General features: G+C 39.0%; 1 protein-coding gene across 6 annotated transcripts in view; it reads right to left on the reverse strand.

The window, feature by feature from the left end:
• LOC126201359 (arfGAP with SH3 domain, ANK repeat and PH domain-containing protein) overlaps positions 1–20,900 on the reverse strand; it is a 315,685-nt gene that overhangs the window by 85,934 nt on the left and 208,851 nt on the right. For all 6 annotated transcript variants that reach the window (XM_049936784.1, XM_049936782.1, XM_049936783.1 and 3 more), the window contains exons 5-8: positions 17,596–17,755; positions 8,712–8,991; positions 7,960–8,187; positions 2,501–2,720 (exon numbers count right to left, since the gene is read on the reverse strand). In XM_049936784.1, the coding sequence (XP_049792741.1) occupies positions 2,501–2,720; positions 7,960–8,187; positions 8,712–8,991; positions 17,596–17,755 (888 nt within the window). The remainder of the gene's footprint in view (positions 1–2,500; positions 2,721–7,959; positions 8,188–8,711; positions 8,992–17,595; positions 17,756–20,900) is intronic.

The raw sequence follows: 20,900 nt of genomic DNA on the forward strand, positions 1-20,900 counted from the left end.
TCATTCATTACATATAAAGTGTCGGCACACATATATTCTCTATACTAGTGCAATTGCCTTTTTTTCATGCTGTGTGAGAGGGATAACATCTCAAAATCATCCACTCACAACACGTTTCTCCACAGCAAACATGTTAAAGATCAACCAGTCTGGCTCTCTTGAGGCAACACTGCTCATTATTTATTGTAATGCCGCTAAATTATTGTCAGTTAAAGCTATAGCTGATTTTTTTCATAGTTAAAGCAAAACAAAGGAGAAAAACAGTTATTAGTCCATGTATCAATGAAACAATGAACACTGACTGGAGAAAATTGTGTGGCATGATAGCCAAACTGTTTATTGTATATTGTACAAGTCATTCTCATGAGTATAAATGACAAAAGTCCCATTCAGAATTAATAAAAGAGAATCATGACAAATGACTGAAACCTCTAACACAGTCTACTCACAGTATTTCAGCACATTGTGTTCTTCTCATGTATCTACTCAACCCCCACTTACATTAAACTGCACTCATCATCATCATCATCATCATCATCATCATCATCATCATCATCGTCATCGTCATCATCGTTTTCTGCTAAACTAGTATGTCCTCTGTATCTGCACATCTAGTGTCCATAACTTCCTTTTTTAATGTTGGCGTACTTGCTGCTATTCAACACCTCAGCGAGAATCTGAAATTTCTTCCTCCTTTAACTCCTCTTCCTTACCATAGATTGTTCTGGGACTATTTTTATAAGCCTCTCCTTCTTTAAAATACTTTATCCAATTTCTTTTCCTTCTTTTTATAATACTCGGAAATTATCTCTCTTCTCTCACTCTTCTCTGTATTTCCTCATTTTTCATACTATCCATCAACTTATTTTTTCCATTCTTCACCATATCCACATTTCAAAAGCCTCAGGTCTATCTGTACCTTTCTTCCTTATTTTTCACATTTCAGTAACATACAGGAGGACAGTACATACAGAACATTTTATCAGTGTTTCCCTCCAATCTATATCAACATTGCTGCAAAGAACACTCCCCTTTTCTTTCAAAATGGCTCTTTTTGCCAGTGGTATCTTGATTTTAATTTTTATGCCACACTTCTAGTCATTTTACATTCTGCTTTCTAGGTATTTAAATCTCTGCACATATTCTAATTTTTCTCCTTTTGCCATTACCCTTACCTTTTTATTTCCTCCCTGTACCATTACTTTTATTTTCTTTGTATTAATTTTCATTTCATAGCTGTTTCAATGACTTGCACTATTTCCTGCAACTCTTTTTCATCCTTTGCTAAAAGGGCCATTTCATCTGCAAACCTCAAACACAATATTGTTCTTTCTTCAATTTTTACCCCTTTATTATCTAGTGGGCAATGCTCAGACCTATTTCTTAGTATATACTGAAAAGGATAGGGGGTAGACAGTAATTTTCTCTTACAGTGTTTCCTTATTCAGTCCAACTGGTAATTTTTCCTCTCATTCCTACTGCCACTTTTTTTTATTTAAATGTAATATTTTTATAAGTGTCCTGATTTTCCAGCCCACTCTTTTCCCTCATTATAGTTGTAAGTTTAGCTCAAACCAGACTGACAAATGCCTTTACATGTCTATAAAACATATGGCTGTGTAAGTCTCTTCCTCATCAGTAGGCCTCCTCCTCTAAATTCACAAGAGTTCCACTGCATCTCTTGTGCTTGTATTCCTTCTAAATCCAAACTGCTCCTCAGCCAAATTCTCCTCCGTTACTTTTCCAATCTATTATTCATGATACTTAATGCAACTTTGTATAACAACAATTGAAATTCTTGAATGGAATAATACATAAAATAAGGAAAAACCAACAGACTCACCTATAGTGGTCTGAATACACACAAGTGGCCCCAGGAGTGTGTGTTTGGATGTCAGTGTGGTTGTGTGTGTGAATGTGCTTACTAGAGACAGAGCAAGAGCTTGAAAGCTAATGTGAACACTATTTTCTGTTGCATGTTTATATGTGTGCCACACATCAATCCACTGTAGGTGAGTGGCTGGTTTTCCTTTATTTTACGTTTCAATATAATTTTTGTTGCCTGTGAAATGGGGCTGATTGGCTTGTATCCACTGTATTTATTGGTTCCCTTTTTCTTTGGTACTAAGGCAGCTGGTTATCAAATGACCTCTACTGAAGTCATTTACTCTCTACTTTCATTCTCTTCTTAGCACTGAAACCCTGAAGGTCCTTTAAAAGATAATTGTGGACCCATTAACTGCACTACAGCTGGGTCTGATGAAGTGCATAACTTCTTTAGTAGTGACCTCTCCATCATTAACATTTCCCAACTCCACTTCCGAAGATGTAGTAGTGCACAAGCACTTGCATATTCTAATAAAAAATTTCTTCGTTTGTTCCTTAAGGGTTCACAATTTGCTTTTACCACTACAATGAGCAGATGTAAATTTAAGTTAAGAATGAATACAACTGCAGAGTTATTATAATATGTGGTCAAGATGAACATAATTATACTTACATTGTACTGTTGGGGTTCAATTTTGAAGACCTAAGCCTGGCTTCCATTACTTCATTAAACCTATTGTTTGTCATGTTCCTAGCTAAAAGTAATTGTGATGTTCCTACATTATCTAATGTTAATGACTGTATCCGAGAAATATGAACACCGAGGTCTCGGTGTATTCCAGAACATTCTATACAAACTATGATGCCAAAATTTGTTGACAACCATGTAGCATCTGAAAAATACCAACAACAAATTAATAGAATCTAATCTGTTTTAATTCAACAGATGTTACATTAAACATAGTAAGAGAGCTTGCAGACTTCATACTACTTCATTATATATATATATATATAAAAATAAAAAAAACAAAGATGATGTGACTTACCAAATGAAAGTGCTGGCAGGTCGACAGACACACAAACGAACACAAACATACACACAAAATTCAAGCTTTCGCAACAAACTGTTGCCTCATCAGGAAAGAGGGAAGGAGAGGGAAAGACGAAAGGATGTGGGTTTTAAGGGAGAGGGTAAGGAGTCATTCCAATCCCGGGAGCGGAAAGACTTACCTTAGGGGGAAAAAAGGATGGGTATACACTCGCACACACACCCGTCCTTTTTTCCCCCTAAGGTAAGTCTTTCCGCTCCCGGGATTGGAATGACTCCTTACACTCTCCCTTAAAACCCACATCCTTTCGTCTTTCCCTCTCCTTCCCTCTTTCCTGATGAGGCAACAGTTTGTTGCGAAAGCTTGAATTTTGTGTGTATATTTGTGTTTGTTTGTGTGTCTATCGACCTGCCAGCGCTTTTGTTTGGTAAGTCTCTTCATCTTTTTATATATATATATATATATATATATATATATATATATATATATATATATATATATATATATATATATATATATATATATATATATATGGTGTGTGTGTGTCGTACAGTTGTAAATTTGTGTTTTTACTGATGAACAGCAAACCCGACAATGCTTCGCAACTGTTAAATAATTGCATGTATGTTCTAAACTCCTTCTCCCCCTAGTTCTTCCTGTCCGTCTCCTCCTCATCTATCTCTCTTTGTCCAGCTCTGCCTCCTCCCCATCTCTCTCCATCTTCACCTCCCCCCTCTCTCTGCCCATCTTCTCCTTCCCCTCCTTCTGCCCATTTCCTTCTCCTCTCTGCCCACCCCCTTTTCACCCTTCTCTCTGCCCATGAGAATTGTTTATTGGTATTGCAAATGGTTGGGAACTGAAGTTGCTTAAAATGAACAGGTAAGTCAGTTGGAATAATTGGGGTATGGTGTGTTGAAAGGACCTCTCCAGCTGCTGGGTCTGTGAGGATAGTAACTTCAGTGACAGTATCTCACGTAGTTTTGATCTGGATTACAAAGTTTTAGATGATTCAGTGCTGCAGCAGTATTCCAGTCATAAGTCAATAAGCATGTATGTCCTAAACTCCTTCTCCCACTATTTTCAGTTAAAACCTACTGCGGGAAAGAAATCAAAACAATATGTTGTTGTGTATAAAATTTTTGTTTAAAATTATATACAGGATGATTCAGCTGCCCTACCACTGGGTTGTATGCAGCCTGCAACACCTTCAGATACCACCTGAAAGGTGCTACACACGAACTATTGGCCCTACAGAAAAAATGAACAGGATCTTTTTGTAGGCAATTTAATGTAGTTAAATTTTATACTGGGATATGCCAGAGGCCACAGTTTTTCAAGCTATTCAAGAAAACTTTGTTTGAAGGTCTCTTTCGTATGTTTCTCTTGAATATTTTGAAAACCACAGCCTCTAGTGAAAACACATCCCAGTACAAAATTTAAATGATTAAATTTCCTACAAAAATATTTGTTAATTTTTTTCTGCAGGTCTAATACATTGCACAAAGGGAGCACGAGAATCTGAAAATCTTGCATGCTGTACTTGAAAGTGTAGTGAGTTGCGTAAGATCCAGATATAGCGATCCAGGAGATATAGAGGAGAAATAATTTGTCCAATACTTGAAATGCCCTGAAACCATAGTTAAAACTAACTGCAGGAAAGAAAATTGCACATTTTCGCAGCACAACACACCACTTTTTTCCCACAGTCATTTTAAAGAGAAAACCTGTTCATTATTGCTTAAAAATACAGGGTGTACATAAAGTCCGGGAACACTTTCAATTATTTATTGCACAAGAACCAAATATTGTACAGTTGTTTCATGAAATGACCTCCCCAACCACCAGATCTCACTCCGTGTGACTTTTTTCTGCGGGGACACATTACAGATCTAGTGCCTCTAACACATGATGTAGCAGAGCTCCGGGAGAGAATACGGGAAGCGACTGCCACAGTTGACGATCCCATACTGGGACGGGTATGGCAAGAATTCGATTACCGTATCGACTTCTGCCGAGTCATTCATGGTCTGCAGATTGACTTTCAGTGCTTCTCTTCAAAATGCAATATGTATGACATCCATACAATGCAATAAATAACTGAAAGTATTCCCGGACTTTATGTACACCCTGTATACCTGTATATACATCCTATATGCATCCAAATGTTTCAAATTTTTATTAGAGCATCATTCTCTCTCTCTCTCTCTCTCTCTCTCTCTCTCTCTCTCTCTCTCTCTCTCTCTCTCTCTCTCTCCTCCAGCCTCCTCTCCCTCTTTTCTCTCTCTTCCCCTCGCTCTCCCTCTTTCTATGCTTCTTTTGCTGTACCCTCTGTACTCTTTTCATCTTCTTGTGTGGTCACGGAGCAATTTGTCCAAAGACCTGCCTCTTTCCCGCTTTTCCTACCTTGTATCCTTATCTACCCACTCCCCACCTCGATCAGTTCAGGAAACTGCTTTCAGTAATGAGTATCAATAATTAGTCCTGTCAGGGCTGTGTGTGAGTGTGAGTGTGAGTGTGTTAAAAATATGTAGCCTATATATCTCCAAACATTTATTAGATTATCGTGTAAATTTGAGTGTGTTGATAACAACTTTTTCCTGTTATATATACAGGGTGTCCCAAAATAATGTATACACTCTTTCAAAAAGAACCTCTCTTTAATTAAAGGAGACAGAAATACAATTTTTATGGGTAATAATTTAGAAGGCGGTGAAAAACATAACAATGCTTTCTTTTGTTTCAGGATTGTCAGCAAACATGGCGTTATCGCTTGAACAACGGAAATGGATGCTAAAGTGTTACTGGAAAACAGAGAATGTGAGTGTGGTATGCTGATGTTGGAGAGTTGAATTTGGAACACCACCACCGACAAGAGTAACAATTACAAGAATCAGAGATAAGTCTGAAGTCAAAGGAATGGTGCACGATATGAAGAAGGGACATTGCGGACGAAAGAGAAGTTGAACAGACAATGAGAGTGTTGATGCAATAATCCAGGCATACACATGATCCCCAAAGAAATCTGTGAAGCAGTGCTCTCACGAGAGAGAGATCTACACAAGTAGTGTTCATAGAATTTTGTGGTCTCAGAACTTTAAGCCTTAAATTCCAAGCCTTCTTCGTGCTCTTAACGAGGATGATCCTCATAGGTGAACTGAATTTTGTGATTCGTTCATTAACAGATGTGAAGAAGAGCAATGTTTCCAAGATTGAATTCTTTGGTCAGATGAAGTGACATTTAAACTTGGTGGAACAATTAACCACCATAATTGCATGTGCTGGGCAAGGGAGAATCCATACGTAACTGAGCAAATACATGTTACTCTACCAGGAGTAACAGTCTGGTGTGGTCTGTCTTCTGGAGAATTAATCAGGCTGTACTTCTTTGACAACACTGTCAAGGGTGACTCGTACTCGGAAATGTTGGAAATGGTAACTCCTGGTCTTAGTGTTGTGTTTGGAAATGAAGATTATTACCTTCAGCAGAATGGGGTGACATCTCACTTTCACCTGGATGTGAGGACATTTCTCAATTGTACATTCCCTGCCAGATGGATATGACAAAGAGGGAGTGTGGAGTACCCCACTCAATCTCCAGGTTTAACTTCTCTAGTCTTCTTTCTGTGGGGTACTCTCAAGAACACAGTTTACGCTGTGAGACCACACACTCTGGATGATCTTAGAGAGCAAATTGAGCAAGCTTGTGATGCTATTCCATTGGAAACAATAAAATTTACATGTTGCTCAGTTTAAGTCATTGCTGATGGTGTATTGCAATTGACGGGCACCAGTTTGAACATTTACCACCTTAAGTCGGACCATGAGGCACCTAACACCGCTAAAATTGTATTTCTAACCCCTTTCATTAAAGAGATGTTCAGTTTTAAAGAGTGTATACATTATTTTGGGATACCCTGTATTATGTATATATTTATATAAAATAAACATTAAAAAATTTATAGCCTATGGTTGACCAAATGTTTATTAGAGAATCATGTAAAAATTTGAAGTTGATTAGTCTAGAATATTTGAGGTTTAAGGGAAGGTAGATGAACCACTTGCCAACACAAAGCTGCTGTTCTCAAACAGTATCAATGATGCCACACAGCTTATCATGTCTATCTGAGATACAGAGCATAATCCACAGTGTCACATGCTCTCATTCAATGGGAGACAGTGGAGACCTTCCTGAAAACTTGACTTAGCATGTGTGTATAGCATCTGGTAATCACGGAATGTATGCTGAGACCCAGTCCACCCTTGCCAGCCCAATACTAATGATGAATATGTTTTCATCATTAGGATTTGAATCATGTACTACTGAGTTGAGCATCAGTACACCAGCTTACATTAGTAACCTCAGCTACTGAGGGCAGATACATTGATAACAGACTTCAGGTTGGAAATAATTTATAATACGACAAGATTTTTCTCTATGCTTTTATGTTCCATATCAGTATCAGTATAACAACAAAGAAGCTTGAGCTGCAAAATTAGTATATCAGTTGATGAAATGAAATGAAGCACCTCCATTCCCCTTCATCTGCATTTTATTCTAGGTTGCATTACATGCAAGGCGAGTCATAAATGAGGAAAAACATCCCGAGGACCGCATGTTGTTATGCACAAGTCAGGAACTGTTGTTATTTATTTTTGTCCTGGACTTATTATTTAGCAAATAAAGATAAAATTTACCACTCAGCAATACTCTGAGGATGTCTCATGACACACTAAAAACCTGGTTTGCATCATCCAGCAATAGGCAGGAAAAAGTTGATCTCATCGTAAAGTATGGGAAATTGTATAAGAACTTGGGAAGCATACATTGCCAAAAATGACAGAGAGAGAGAGAGAGAGAGAGAGAGAGAGAGAGAGAGAGAGAGAGAGAGAGAGAGAGGGGGGGGGGGGGGGGGAGGGAGGGAGGGGGGAGAGAGGGGGGGAGAGGGAGGGGGAGAGAGAGAGGGTGGGAGGGGAGGGGAAGAGAGTCTGTGTGTGTGTGTGTGTGTGTGTGTGTGTGTGTGTGTGTGTGTGTGTGTGTGTGTGGAGACAACACAAAATAACCAGGGTAACGTGATAGGACTACCGTTCTGAGAGCTGCAGTCACAACAGCGCTCATTGCCGGGTAGCCTCTGCACAAATCTGATGATGGCCTGCTGCAGCTCCACCAAGCCTGGGTTCAGCCGCTCACTGCCACCACGGCCGCTGTCATCAAATGCACGCATGAGTGCTCCTTCTTTACAGTTCACCAGCACAGACATCCATGCTCGCTGATCTGCCTCATCTTCTGCTTGGAAATGGTATGTTCTGTTGTCTGAAAAATTTATTTATACCTCTAAAACACTTTGTGCACCTGCAGAGAGCAGAGTATTTTATCACAAAATACATAAAAAAGACAATAAAACAGTGGTAAGAGTCTACCGAATAATTACATCCATCTTGCTGCGTGAACATTAAGCAAGAATCAGCAAACACAGAGGGAAAGAACTAGTAGCTCCAGCCTCTTTTCTATTGCTGTTCAAATACAAATAAAGAAATCTAGGTTAAACATAACTCTAGTGAGCAAAACCACTGAAATGATGGCTCTAAAGATTGATTAGACTTTATGTGAGACATCTCAGTTTGCAGACTCTCCCAAAGGATTTTAACTGAAGTTTACACTGCAGGCTCCCTAGAAAGTTTTATGTATCATTTCTACACATTTCTTACATAAAACTGCTCTTATGTAGCCTCCCTTGGGGAGACAGTAAGAAAAAACCTAATGCATCATGTATTTCCAATGTAACAATCACTGAGCTCAGACAAAAGACAATCATGAGAATTTTGTGGCCATCTTACAAGAGATGAGGTCAAAGCAGCGCCTGTCATCGGGCACCAGCTTCATCTGGCAGGTCAGAAGGTTCACCCTGGTGGGTGGCTTAGTTTCGTCTGCATGGCAGATCTCGAGAAATCCCTCAGCGGTCACACGGCACCTCCTCTTCTGCCACACACGACGCATCTTTCCCTCCGACTTCTTTAACAGGTGGCCCGTCCGGGTCACCCCATGCTGCTTGTCACCTTGCATCTGGTGCAACGAATAGCCACCACCCTTCTCTGCACTCACTGAAGACACGCTGGACTGAAATGTATCCAAGTGCATAAAATAAATTCATCACAGATTTTACAAATACATAAAATATCTGTAATTCAGTAACTATTGAAAATTACACAATGAATCAATGAAACCAGGTTTTATGTTAATGTATTCATAAATACTTTTTTAAATATTATAATGTATTTTAGAAAGCCATTGCTGAAAATATTCTCAAAAAATCTTGCAACAGTAGTTGGTATGCCCTGTGTCACTATGGGATAAAAGCAAATTTTGCTAATCCACTTCAGAATTTACTGTCGAAGTCCTATAAGCACTTTCAGAATCACAACAGATATCTAAAATTAAATAATTATAATTCACTTTAAGAAATTTTCACCACTAGCAAGTGTGTAATGTAGAAAAGTATGACTGTAATTCACTAGCGTTTTATGAACCAATCTAACATCTAGCAGCAACTTAAAGCTTGTACAAAATCCTAACTTATTGTATGATCCCTGCTAGTTCACCCACCAACATACTTCCATACGGATCATGAGGATAATGTTAGATTAATTACAGCAAGCACAGAGGCATTCAAACAGTCATTTTACCCATGCTCCATACCTGAATGGAACAAGAAAAAACCCTAATAACTTTAAAGTGGGGTGTACCCTCTGCCATGCACTTCACAGAGGTTTATAGCGCATAGATGTAGACATAGAACTGGTGATGTTTGCCCCTACACTTAAGAGCCATACATCACCAAGTGCATTAAACTCACATAAATGAAATGGTATCAGTGAAATCATTTCTGAAAACCTGAACCCAAAATGACAAACATATATTTATGCCAGATGGGAATTTGAACCTGTATCTCCAGCTTATTGTGAGCATTCGTCCTGTAGCAAGAAACTCCAGCACTTATCCAAATAAATTCCCTAATGGTGCTACTCCCATGCACCACAAGAGATTCCTCCTAATTTTTGTGTGGAAACATCAGGAACAATAAAAATCTGAGTCAGGCCTGTTGGAGTGCTCAGGTAGCATAACAGTAAACATGAATGGTTATGAAAGGAAAGAAATCTGCGTTCGACTCTCAATCTACTACAAATTTTCATTTGTCTCAACATAACCTCTCAGCTCTACTTCAATCTACTGAAAATAAAAGTTAAAATTATTGCTTTCACTTTCACATCAACTACAGTCAGAATGTTTGTTGAAGTAACAGTGGTTTCCTCACTGGATAACTGCAAGTACCTTACATCTCAGGTGATCAGTTGTTTGGAGAAAACTCTGACAATCTTGCCCCTCCACTGCATGTGAAATACTATAGTTCACTAACATTTTTTCCTTGTTCCCACCTGTCCTTCCCTTGGCAAACTCTAACAATCTCAGTGAAATTGACAAATTGTATTTGGCACTTAATGCAACATTTTTCCACAGCTGACCTATCATAAAAAGAAAAAAAAAGAAAAAAATAATGCTGCTGTTATCTCCGGGATTGTCACAACATAGAACAAACTGTAGTTCTTACACATTACACATCTTACCTGTGGTTAATAACAATGCACCATTAAACACTAAATAGAAAACCTAATTGCATAATTGAAGCACTATCCATCAGAATCTATTCAATGAATTATCTATCAAATGCAGCACATCTACTTTCAGGTTTTTAAAATGTATTCTCTGAACAGAACAAAAATAAAGGGTGATTCAAAATGAATATGTGGCTTTTAAGGCTTTGCAGTATTTATTACATTCAACTTACAGGTATAAATAATAAATCAAATGTATACCTGTGCACAAAGGGAAGAGAATGGAACAACCGATAATGACTGAAGAGCATGCTTAGTGAGTGACAGTCTTTCACGGGTAGGTTCAAGAAATCAGTTCGGGAGGAAACCTCACAAATTCAATGGTTTTTGTGGTATATCCCAGCAGAAAGTTTATTGGCCTTTCTTTTTCGACGAAGCAATGGTAACTGGTGTTTCTTATCTTGATGCGCTAGAACTATGGCTCTTTCCTCAACTGGAAGAAGCTAAACCGCAGTACTTTATTTGTCAGCAAGATGGTGCACCACCTTGCTGGCATAACTCAGTATGTGGTTGGTTAAATGATGTACCACTGGATTAGGCAAAAGTGGTCAGGTGACAGAGTGCATTTTGCATGAACCTCCTTTTTCAAACAAGATCTGAAGCCATGAGATTTTTACCTTTGGCAGTTTATAAACAATCACGTGTATGTGCCTCCACTACCAACTGGTATATCTGACTTTAAAAACAGCATTGTTGCAACACTTACTCTGGACACACTGATCAACATTTGGGAAGAACTCAGCAGTCAAATCGATGTGTGATGAAAGGTGATCAAAATTGAACACTTGTAAGAAAAACTGTTTGAACTGCTCTTTCATTTGATGCATTACTTATAGTTGTAAATTGAATGTAACAAATGCTACTTCAAAATAATGCTGTGGTGTATTAATAGCAACAGATATATCAAGGCCCAGTAATACGTCATAAACACAAAAGGAAGCACACAATCATTTGTGAAAGTGTATGATTATAAATTACTCAAAGGGTGAAATTCCCCAATCTAGTTGTATGTCCCAATTTTGTGATTAGTGGATGGGACGAATGCTCACTGTTTTAAGTGGGTACCTCTTCTGATCCAAAATAAGAAGCCTAGCTGTAATTACAGTTGCGCACACTGACAGACAGCAGCTGAAGTTCATGCCATTTACAAAAAGCTACTTTTGTCCAATTTATTGTTGTTCCTATATACTTCATCAGTTCAAAAAGTTCAATGGACTGGCTTTATTCCTGGCATAGAAGTGACATCAGCACAGTAACTATGGTGGCAGCTTGACTATGAAAACAACATATTTGTGTTCATCCAGTAAGTAGGCAACAAGACGCGTTAAGCAGTGGATATGTAACCATAGTGTGCCAACATTTGTGTGTCACAAATCACAATGAAGCAACATCTCTAAACCATGTGTTCAAGACATTCTCCAGAATGTGTGGGCAAAATCTGTCCTGCACACATTGACCCTAAACAAAAATGACGACACATGGACACCTGCCATGACTTCAGTGAAATGCAAAATACAGACAATTCTTTTCTGGAAAAAATCATCACGGGTGATGGGACTTGATGTTATCAATACACAGTTGCCACAAAACTACAAAATGCAGAAATTCATGTGAAGAGTCAACATACTGATGACATAGTGGACATTCAAGCCAATATGATGCACAAGTTGAATATCAAAATAAGGAATTTTTTGACAGTTTCACATGGTTGTATGAACATTCCATGCTCCTAACAGAGTGTTTGGGAGGGGGGGGGGGGGGGTTAGGAGGAAACCTGAAGCTTCAAAACCACAGCACAAGTTTCTTCAGTTCGACAGAATTGTGATGAAAGTGCCATCCATTTACCCTTTGCTATCTGTTCATCGTAAAAAAGAAATTCACTGATCCAGTGGCTGTTTGCAAAAATCATGACAGTCTAGCAATCTATCAACACACAGCTATAAAAATGAATAAGACTGACAGAAGAGAAGAATAAGAATTCTCAATACCTATTATATCATAATCGATGGGTAGTTCAAACTTGCTATAGAAAAACATTACAACACCATGCAGAAAGAATTCTTAGAAAGCCAAGGCATGGAGAATATGATGAAACTGATGGTACATACAGTAAATTTTCTGAAGTTGCACTCGTTACTCTGCTGTCAATTGTAACAGTTTTCAATGGAATTGAATGAAGATTATGGAGACTGTATGTATTTCTGAAAAGCATGTTGATTAAATTAAGGGGCATGCCTAAAACAATGTTTCAATTTAAAACCCAGTGTTGTTGAATATATGAAGAAGAAAAGAGAGCAAGATCAAAAATTAGAACTTCTAGAAGGGATTGCACACCTTGCATTTTAAGTGGACGTGATTGCGCACTGCCCAGAGTAAGTTACTGCAAGGTGAGAAAAAACTTATTTCTGATTTGAAAGCGACACATTTAAAAAGAAAACTGTATTGTGGAAAGGACAAATTCTGAAAAATAAAATATTTCCTTCCCCTAACTTCACTGGCTTTAAAGAAAATGTGAGGGTTGTGAAGAATTAATTGTGGCCTTGAAAGACTTAAACATATAGCTTTTTTTAATGTTTTGAGGACACTGCTGATCTTACATCTGTTTTCTAGTCCATTTGCCATTTCAATTAAAAGTGCCATGTGCTTGCACAGATGGAAGTGACTGATCAGCAAGGTAATTCCCATTTTAAAGACAAATCCCTTGAATGTTAAAACTGTCCATGACACCCATATTAATTTCCTTGGATAGAGTTTCCATGTCTCCATAATGAGGTTGCAAAAGTGCTACAATATTTCTATCAACAAGCGTGTGTGAAAGCTTATTTTCAATTATGAAACTAAAGAAGTTGTAATTACGTGACAACTCAAAGGCAAAAATCTCTGAAACTGTCTGCACCTGCCCCTATGCTGACAGTCCGCATCACATAAAAATTATATTATGTATTCAGTGTGCCAAAAACATGAATAATACTGAAAATTTGTTTCATTTGTGATCTATGTTGTTGAGAAATATGAAATCAAGCTGTATCCAGTGCAACTAAATTGCCACTTAAATGCAGCACTTGTGCAGTTTCCACCCTATTGCCCCTCCTCACAATCCAGACAACATGGTCTGGTGTGGGGGAAGTGTTCACGCAGGTGAGAAAGCTACGGCACATGTGAGATAGCTACAGCACATGAGCAACGGCACTGTTCATGTGCCGAATTCTTGGACATCCCTGCTGTAGACTGACAACCCAAACAAAATGCTTTCCCTTCTTTCAGATAGAATATTCAAGAGGTTGTTAACATTTATAGATGTGTTCTCAGAAAAACCATATTGAAAATCACATATTTCATTGCTAATTTTGATAGAAGGTGAAATGAAAGTCTAGCTTTAAAACTGGACTCTAATTGTCCCTTATGAAGCTGTGCATAATGGTCTTGGTTGTGCATGTAAGCTACTTTGAGAGAGTTTTTGAAGACTTCCATGTGCATCATAAGAGATTTTGATACTTGCAAAATGTATTTTCCTGTATCATATCTAAGAAAATGAGGTAATTTTCAGAACATTACACAAAAAATCCAAAACAAGGAGTAAAAATCAAGGCATAAATGATTTCTCAATCATGAAGACAACTAAAAATTTATTTTGAGAAAGTAAGAGATCAATAATGCTACTGGGGTGCAACATATTGAAGGTGCCAACACAAGTATTATAAGTTTTGAATTGCAGTTTGCAGAGCATGCTCTTCAGAAATGCTACAGATAAAAAGTAACTGAAGGAATCAGCTTCAGATCTGCGAACCTGGAAGAAACAATAACTGCTGAAGTAAGCTGTTCTTCTTTAAGATCATTAATTACTGATTCCATAAGAAAACTTACGATTACATTGGTGATAGCTGATTTATATTTAGTTTCAGAGCTTAAACACTTACATTTGACAAACTTGCAACTGTACAAGTAGCACCATCAGTCAATCTGAAATGCTGGTTGTTGCATCACAGTGTAATATTCAAATGCACCTACGCACTTGCAAGTTGTTTTTTGGTGACTGCAACTGTTTTTACCAACACGTAGATATGAATTTATGTCTCAACAGTCTATTTTGAATTCCAGCTTCACCTGTTTTTCACTTCATACATGTTACAAGTGATCTGTTGTTCACGTCGAGGATTAAGTTTCATATAACAAACTATACAATCAACATTCTCACCCAGTGCTTTATGAACGGAACATTTTACAATAATTTATGGTTTATTTTCCAATTAAAGTTTTGCATGCCACACTCAGGAAGTACTACATTATCATTTATCAAAATGGTGGATGCAAACACATAAGCATTAACTTGCAACATATGACAGTATACACAACTGACAATACTGCTGTGACAATTTAACACCTAAATCCAAATACATCATACTGCCGGTGGTACCTCAACACCTGCAAGTTTCTGATAAAATTGGTATTTTGTATACAATAGGGGTCTAATTTTTCCAAGATAATCCAACACAATGCCAACATCTCTCAAATTAATGTAACGATAGTTATAATGAAGGAATTTTTTTCCAGTGGAGAAGAGGGGAGGGGGGGCGAGGCATCCTCTACAATCAGATGATTACAGTGCTTTAAAAATAAAATGTAAAGGGACACTACATAAAAGGAAAATTCAGGACCATTATGTGGTAAAAGTTATTTTTTCATAGTTTTTGTATAATACTTGTTGTTCATAACATGTATCAAAATACTCATTGGAGACTTGTGCATTGTCTAACTTAGGTTTCTGGACTTACCTTGCAGTTTTAGTTGTTGCAAAATCTACATAAGGTCCTGACTGACTGACTCATGTTGCTCAGTCCAAATTGCTAAGGATGGAAGCTTGAAATTTGGAGATGGTGTTGATCTTATACTGTGGATGTTGTTTACGAAGGGATTTTTCAAAATTCCACCCTTAATGGGGAGAAATAGAACATGAAAGGTTTTTTGAAAATATGTTGCTATCAAGGCAATTTTGAAGCTAGAACTACAAAAATTTGTATTTGGTTTCTCTATCAGAAATAAAGAAATGTGTTTTTCAGCATTTTTTGGAAATTTAACTCCTATGGGGGTGAAATAGTGGTTGAAAGCTTTTTTTTAATACATCATTATTAAATAACTACTACAGTATCTTAAAAGCTGTATCAATGAAATTTGGTATTTGACTTCTTGGTTACAAATAAAAAAGTACATGTTTTGGTGAAACTTCCTGGCAGATTAAAACTTTGTGCCAGACCGAGACTCAAACTCGGGACCTTTGCCTTTCACGGGCAAGTGCTCTTCCGACTGAGCTAACCAAGCACGACTCTCGCCCTGTCCTCACAGCTTTACTTCTGCCAGTACCTCATCTCCTACCTTCCAAACTTACAGAAGCTCTCCTGCGAACCTTGCAGAACTTTGCGAAAGGCAAACGTCCCGAGTTCGAGTCTCGGTCGGGCACAGTTTTAATCTGCCAGGAAGTTTCATATCAGCGCACACTCCGCTGCAGAGTGAAAATCTCATTCTGGAAACATGTTTTGGTGTTCTTCGAAATTCAACCCTTGTCTGTGCGAAATAGGGAATGACATCTCTAATGAAAATATCTAATTGTGAAAGAAATTTTAAAACTCAATATATGAAAATCGCATTTGCCTTATTGGTTAGAAATAAAAAAAATTAATGTTTCACTGTTTTCAGAAACTCAACTCCCATGGGAGTGAAATAAGGGATGAAAGTTTTTATGGAAATATTTCATTATGCCAGCATTTTTGAAGGTAAATGTGTGGCAATTTGTATTTTGCTTCTCTGTTAAAAAAAAAAAAATTGCGCATTTCTCTTTAGGGGTGAAATATTTTATTAATATATTTAATTGTGAAAGCATTTTTAAAGTTAAATCTTTGAAAACTGGTATTTGACTTCTGAGTTAGAAATGAAAAAAAATGTGCGTTTCACTGTTTTTGGCAATTCAACCCCTCAAGGAGAGAAATAGGTCCAGATTGATTCACTCGCTCATCACTGCCCAGCCCTAAGCACCAAGGATAGAAACTTGAAATTTTGAGATGGTGTGGATGTTGTACTGCAGGTTTCGTTTAAGAAGAAATTGTTTGAAATTCCACTCCTACGGGGGTGAAATAGGAGATCAAAGGTTTTTGAAAATATGTCGCTATTAAGGCAATTTTGAAGTTAGAACTACAAAAACTGATATTTGGTTTCTCGGTCAGATATAAAAAAGGATGTGTGTTTCTGGATTTTTGTAAATTCAACCACTAAGTGGGTAAAATAGTGCTGAACTTTTTTTTAATAAATCGTTATTAAAGAACTATTAATGCCTTTTCAAAGCTACAGCTATGAAAACTAGTATTTGACTTCTCAGTCAGAAATAAAAAAAATGTGTTTCATTGTTTTCGGAAATTAAACTCCCTAAGAAAGTGATATAGAGGGTGAAAAGTTTTATGAAGTTATTTCGTTATGAAAGCATTTTTGAAGCTAAATCTATAAAAATTAGCCTTTCGCCTCTCGGTTAGATATAAAGAAATATGTGTTAGGGGATGTAAATTTCTAGGGAAATATCACAATAAGAATGCAAAAGGCATGACGAAGAAAAAGGTTCGACTTCAGCTATCAGAATAGCTTCATGGTCATTGGATATACAACGCTTCTATGACCTTAATCAGCGTAAAAACTTTAGAAGGTCTTGCAATTTGTGAGTAACATAAAAATTAGATTAAAGAAAAACGAAAAAGATCTGTTCAGACTGTACAGTCTACGCGAGGGAAGCAGAGGGCAACTACACGGCAAAGTGCACAGCCGTAGACATCAGGCTGCGCTACAGATCAGTCCGTTACCACAATCTATATTTCGCCTCGGCAGCTCCACTCGCAACCCAATTATTCCCGCCGGGCGTAACATAGGCCTCGGGCTACGGTACAGATCGCTCTGTCACCACAGTGAGGGAGTCCACTAGCCCTTTGTGCTGAATGTCGACGAGGTTAAAAATGGGAAGTGGAGTGGAAACTCCGTGTGGATGGCAGACGAGGTGGTTCTCCGGCACGCCTACCTCCTTGTCGATGCCGGGCGCGCTCCGGAGCAGCGAGCGCAGCTCGGACAGCCGGCGGCGCTCCTCGTCCTGCTTCTGGCGGATCTTGTGCAGCTTCACCGACAGGTCGGCCACGTAGCTGCCAAAGTGCTCGATCGTCTTCAGCCCGTCCTGGAAGTAGCTGCAACACACAGGCCGCCCGGCCGCCGTTAACCGCCGCCCGCTAACACGCGCTAACGCTGCAGCCGCCGCCGCCGCTCTGCCTGCGAAGCTACTGACTTGTCGCAGCGCTGTCGTAAGCATAACGTCTCTTCTTTTGTTCTGCACATTCATTTTATTTAATCGCAGATCAGAAGAACGCTACGGATTCCAATAGCGCGGAATGTTTGCGCCCTTTAACACTAGTGCTGTAGAAGTGACGAATGAATTTTGTGTCGCATGGGTTCGCTATTGTCGAGACACATACTCTTTGCAAGACACTCGTTTCTGAATGTCCCAATGCATAAATGTTTTTGAAATTTGTTGTGGGGCCTCTCTCTGACTATGATTGTCGACTTTGCATTACTTAAACAAAAGAAAAAGAAAAAAAGACCGTTTGCTGCTTGTCCGCTACATAATGACTGCACTACACAACGAGAAAAAGTACTGTATTTTAAGCTAAGCCTACATGACTTTGTTATATTAAGGGTTGTTGCCGGCCGTGGTGGTCGAGCGGTTCTAGGCGCTTCAGCCTGGAACCGCGCGACCGCTACGGTCGCAGGTTCCAATCCTGCCTCGGGCATGGATGTGTGTGATGTCCTTAGGTTAGTTAGGTTTAAGTAGTTCTAAGTTCTAGGGGACTGATGACCACAGATGTTAAGTCCCATAGTGCTCAGAGCCATTTGAACCATTTTGAAGGATTGTAAACGAAAAATCAAAACAAATATTCGGTCTAGAAATGTTATATTTCACATTAAAGAGATCAATTCAACTACATCTACATCCATACTCCGCAAGCCACCTGACGGTGGCATTAAAGAGATCAATTCAACTACATCTACATCCATACTCCGCAAGCCACCTGACGGTGTGTGGCGGAGGGTACTTTTGAGTATCTCTATCGGTCCTCCCTGCTATTCCAGTCTCGTATTGTTCGTGGAAAGAAGGCTGTCGGTATGCCTCTGTGTGGGCTCTAATCTCTCTGATTTTATCCTCATGGACTCTTCGCGAGATATACGTAGGAGGGAGCAATATACTGCTTGACTCTCCAAACTTCAACAAAAGCCCGTACCAAGCTACTGAGCGTCTCTCCTGCAGAGTCTTCCACTGGAGTTTATCTGTCATCTCCGTAACGCTTTCGTGATTAGTAAATGATCTTGTAACGAAGCGCGCTGCTCTCCGTTGGATCTTCTCTATCTATTCTATCAACCCTATCTGGTACGGATCCCACACTGATGAGCCATATTCAAGCAGTGGACGACCAAGTGTACTGTAACCTACTTCCTTTGTTTTCGGATTGCATTTCCTTAGGATTCTTCCAATGAATCTCAGTCTGGCATCTGCTTTCAAAAAAATGGTTCAAATGGCTCTGAGCACTATGGGACTCAACTGCTGTGGTCATAAGTCCCCTAGAACTTAGAACTACTTAAACCTAACTAACCTAAGGACATCACACACATCCATGCCCGAGGCAGGATTCGAACCTGCGACCGTAGCAGTCGCACGGTTCCGGACTGCGCGCCTAGAACCGCGAGACCACCGCGGCCGGCGGCATCTGCTTTCCCCACGATTAATTTTATATGGTCATTCCATTTTAAATCACTCCTGATGCCTACTCCAGATAATTTATGGAATTAACTGCTTCCAGTTGCTGACCTGCTATATTGTAGCTAAATGATAAGGGATCTTTCTATCTATGTATTCGCAGCACATTACACTTGTCTACATTGAGATTCAGTTGCCATTCCCTGCACCATGCGTCAATTCGTTGCATATCATCCTGCATTTCCGTATAATTTTCCATTGTTACAACCTCCCGATATACCACAGCATCATCCGCAAAAAGCCTCAGTGAACTTCCGATGTTATCCACGAGGTCATTTATGTATATTGTGAATAGCAACGGTCCTACGACACTCCCCTGCGGCACACCTGAAATCACTCTTCGGAAGACTTCTCTCCATTGAGAATGACATCTTGCGTTCTGTTATCTAGCAACTCTTCAATCCAATCACACAATTGGTGTGATAGTCCATATGCTCTTACTTTGTTCATTAAACGACTGTGGGGAACTGTATTGAACGCCTTGCGGAAGTCAAGAAACACGGCATCTACCTGAGAACCCGTGTCTATGGCCCTCCGAGTCTCGTGGACGAATAGCGCGAGCTGGGTTCCACACGATCGTCTTTTTGGAAACCCATGCTGATTCCTACAGAGTAGATTTCTAGTCTCCAGAAAAGTCATTATACTCGAACATAATACGTGTTCAAAAATTCTACAACTGATCGACATTAGAGATATAGGTCTATAGTTCTGCACATCTGTTCGACGTCCCTTCTTGAAAACAGGGATGACCTGTGCCCTTTTCCAATCCTTTGGAACGTTAAGCTCTTCTAGAGACCTACGGTACACCGCTGCACGAAGGGGGGAAAGTTCCTTCGCGTACTCTGTGTAAAATCGAACTGGTATCCCATCAGGTCCAACGGCCCTTCCTCTTTTGAGCGATTTTAATTGTTTCTATATCCTTCTGTTGTCTATTTCGATATCTACCATTTTGTCATCTGTGCGACAATCTAGAGAGGGAACTACCGTGCAGTTTTCCTCTGTGAAACAGCTTTGGAAAAAGACATTTAGTATTTCGACCTTTAGTCTGTCATCCTCCGTTTCAGTACCATTTTGGTCACAGAGTGTCTGGACATTTTGTATTGATCTACCTAGGGCTTTGACATAAGACCAAAATTTCTCAGGATTTTCTGCCAAGTCAGTACACAGAACTTTACTTTCGTATTCATTGCTCTGCTAATCACTGATAAAGAACATTTAAGGACAGAAAAACTGTCTAACTTATAAAATGTAATAAACAAAGCGGGCATGATACCTAATTTCGTTATAGCATACCTAAGTCTGTGACACTATAGTTATAGCATACCTAATTCTGTGACACTATAAAGGGTAATGTACCAAAGAGTACGTAGTCTCAAAGAGAGTGCAGATTGCGTTCCGGACATCTGACTAAACTGATCAGCTGGCCAATGACGTAGTTCGGTTCGAAGTGGTATCAGAAACGCCTCGTAGAAGTTGGGTGAAGAATTCCTGTGTTTCCGAAGTGAAACAGGTATGAATCACTT

Source organism: Schistocerca nitens, chromosome 1, assembly GCF_023898315.1.
Source record: "Schistocerca nitens isolate TAMUIC-IGC-003100 chromosome 1, iqSchNite1.1, whole genome shotgun sequence".
In the NCBI taxonomy this organism is placed as follows: Eukaryota; Metazoa; Arthropoda; class Insecta; order Orthoptera; family Acrididae; genus Schistocerca; species Schistocerca nitens.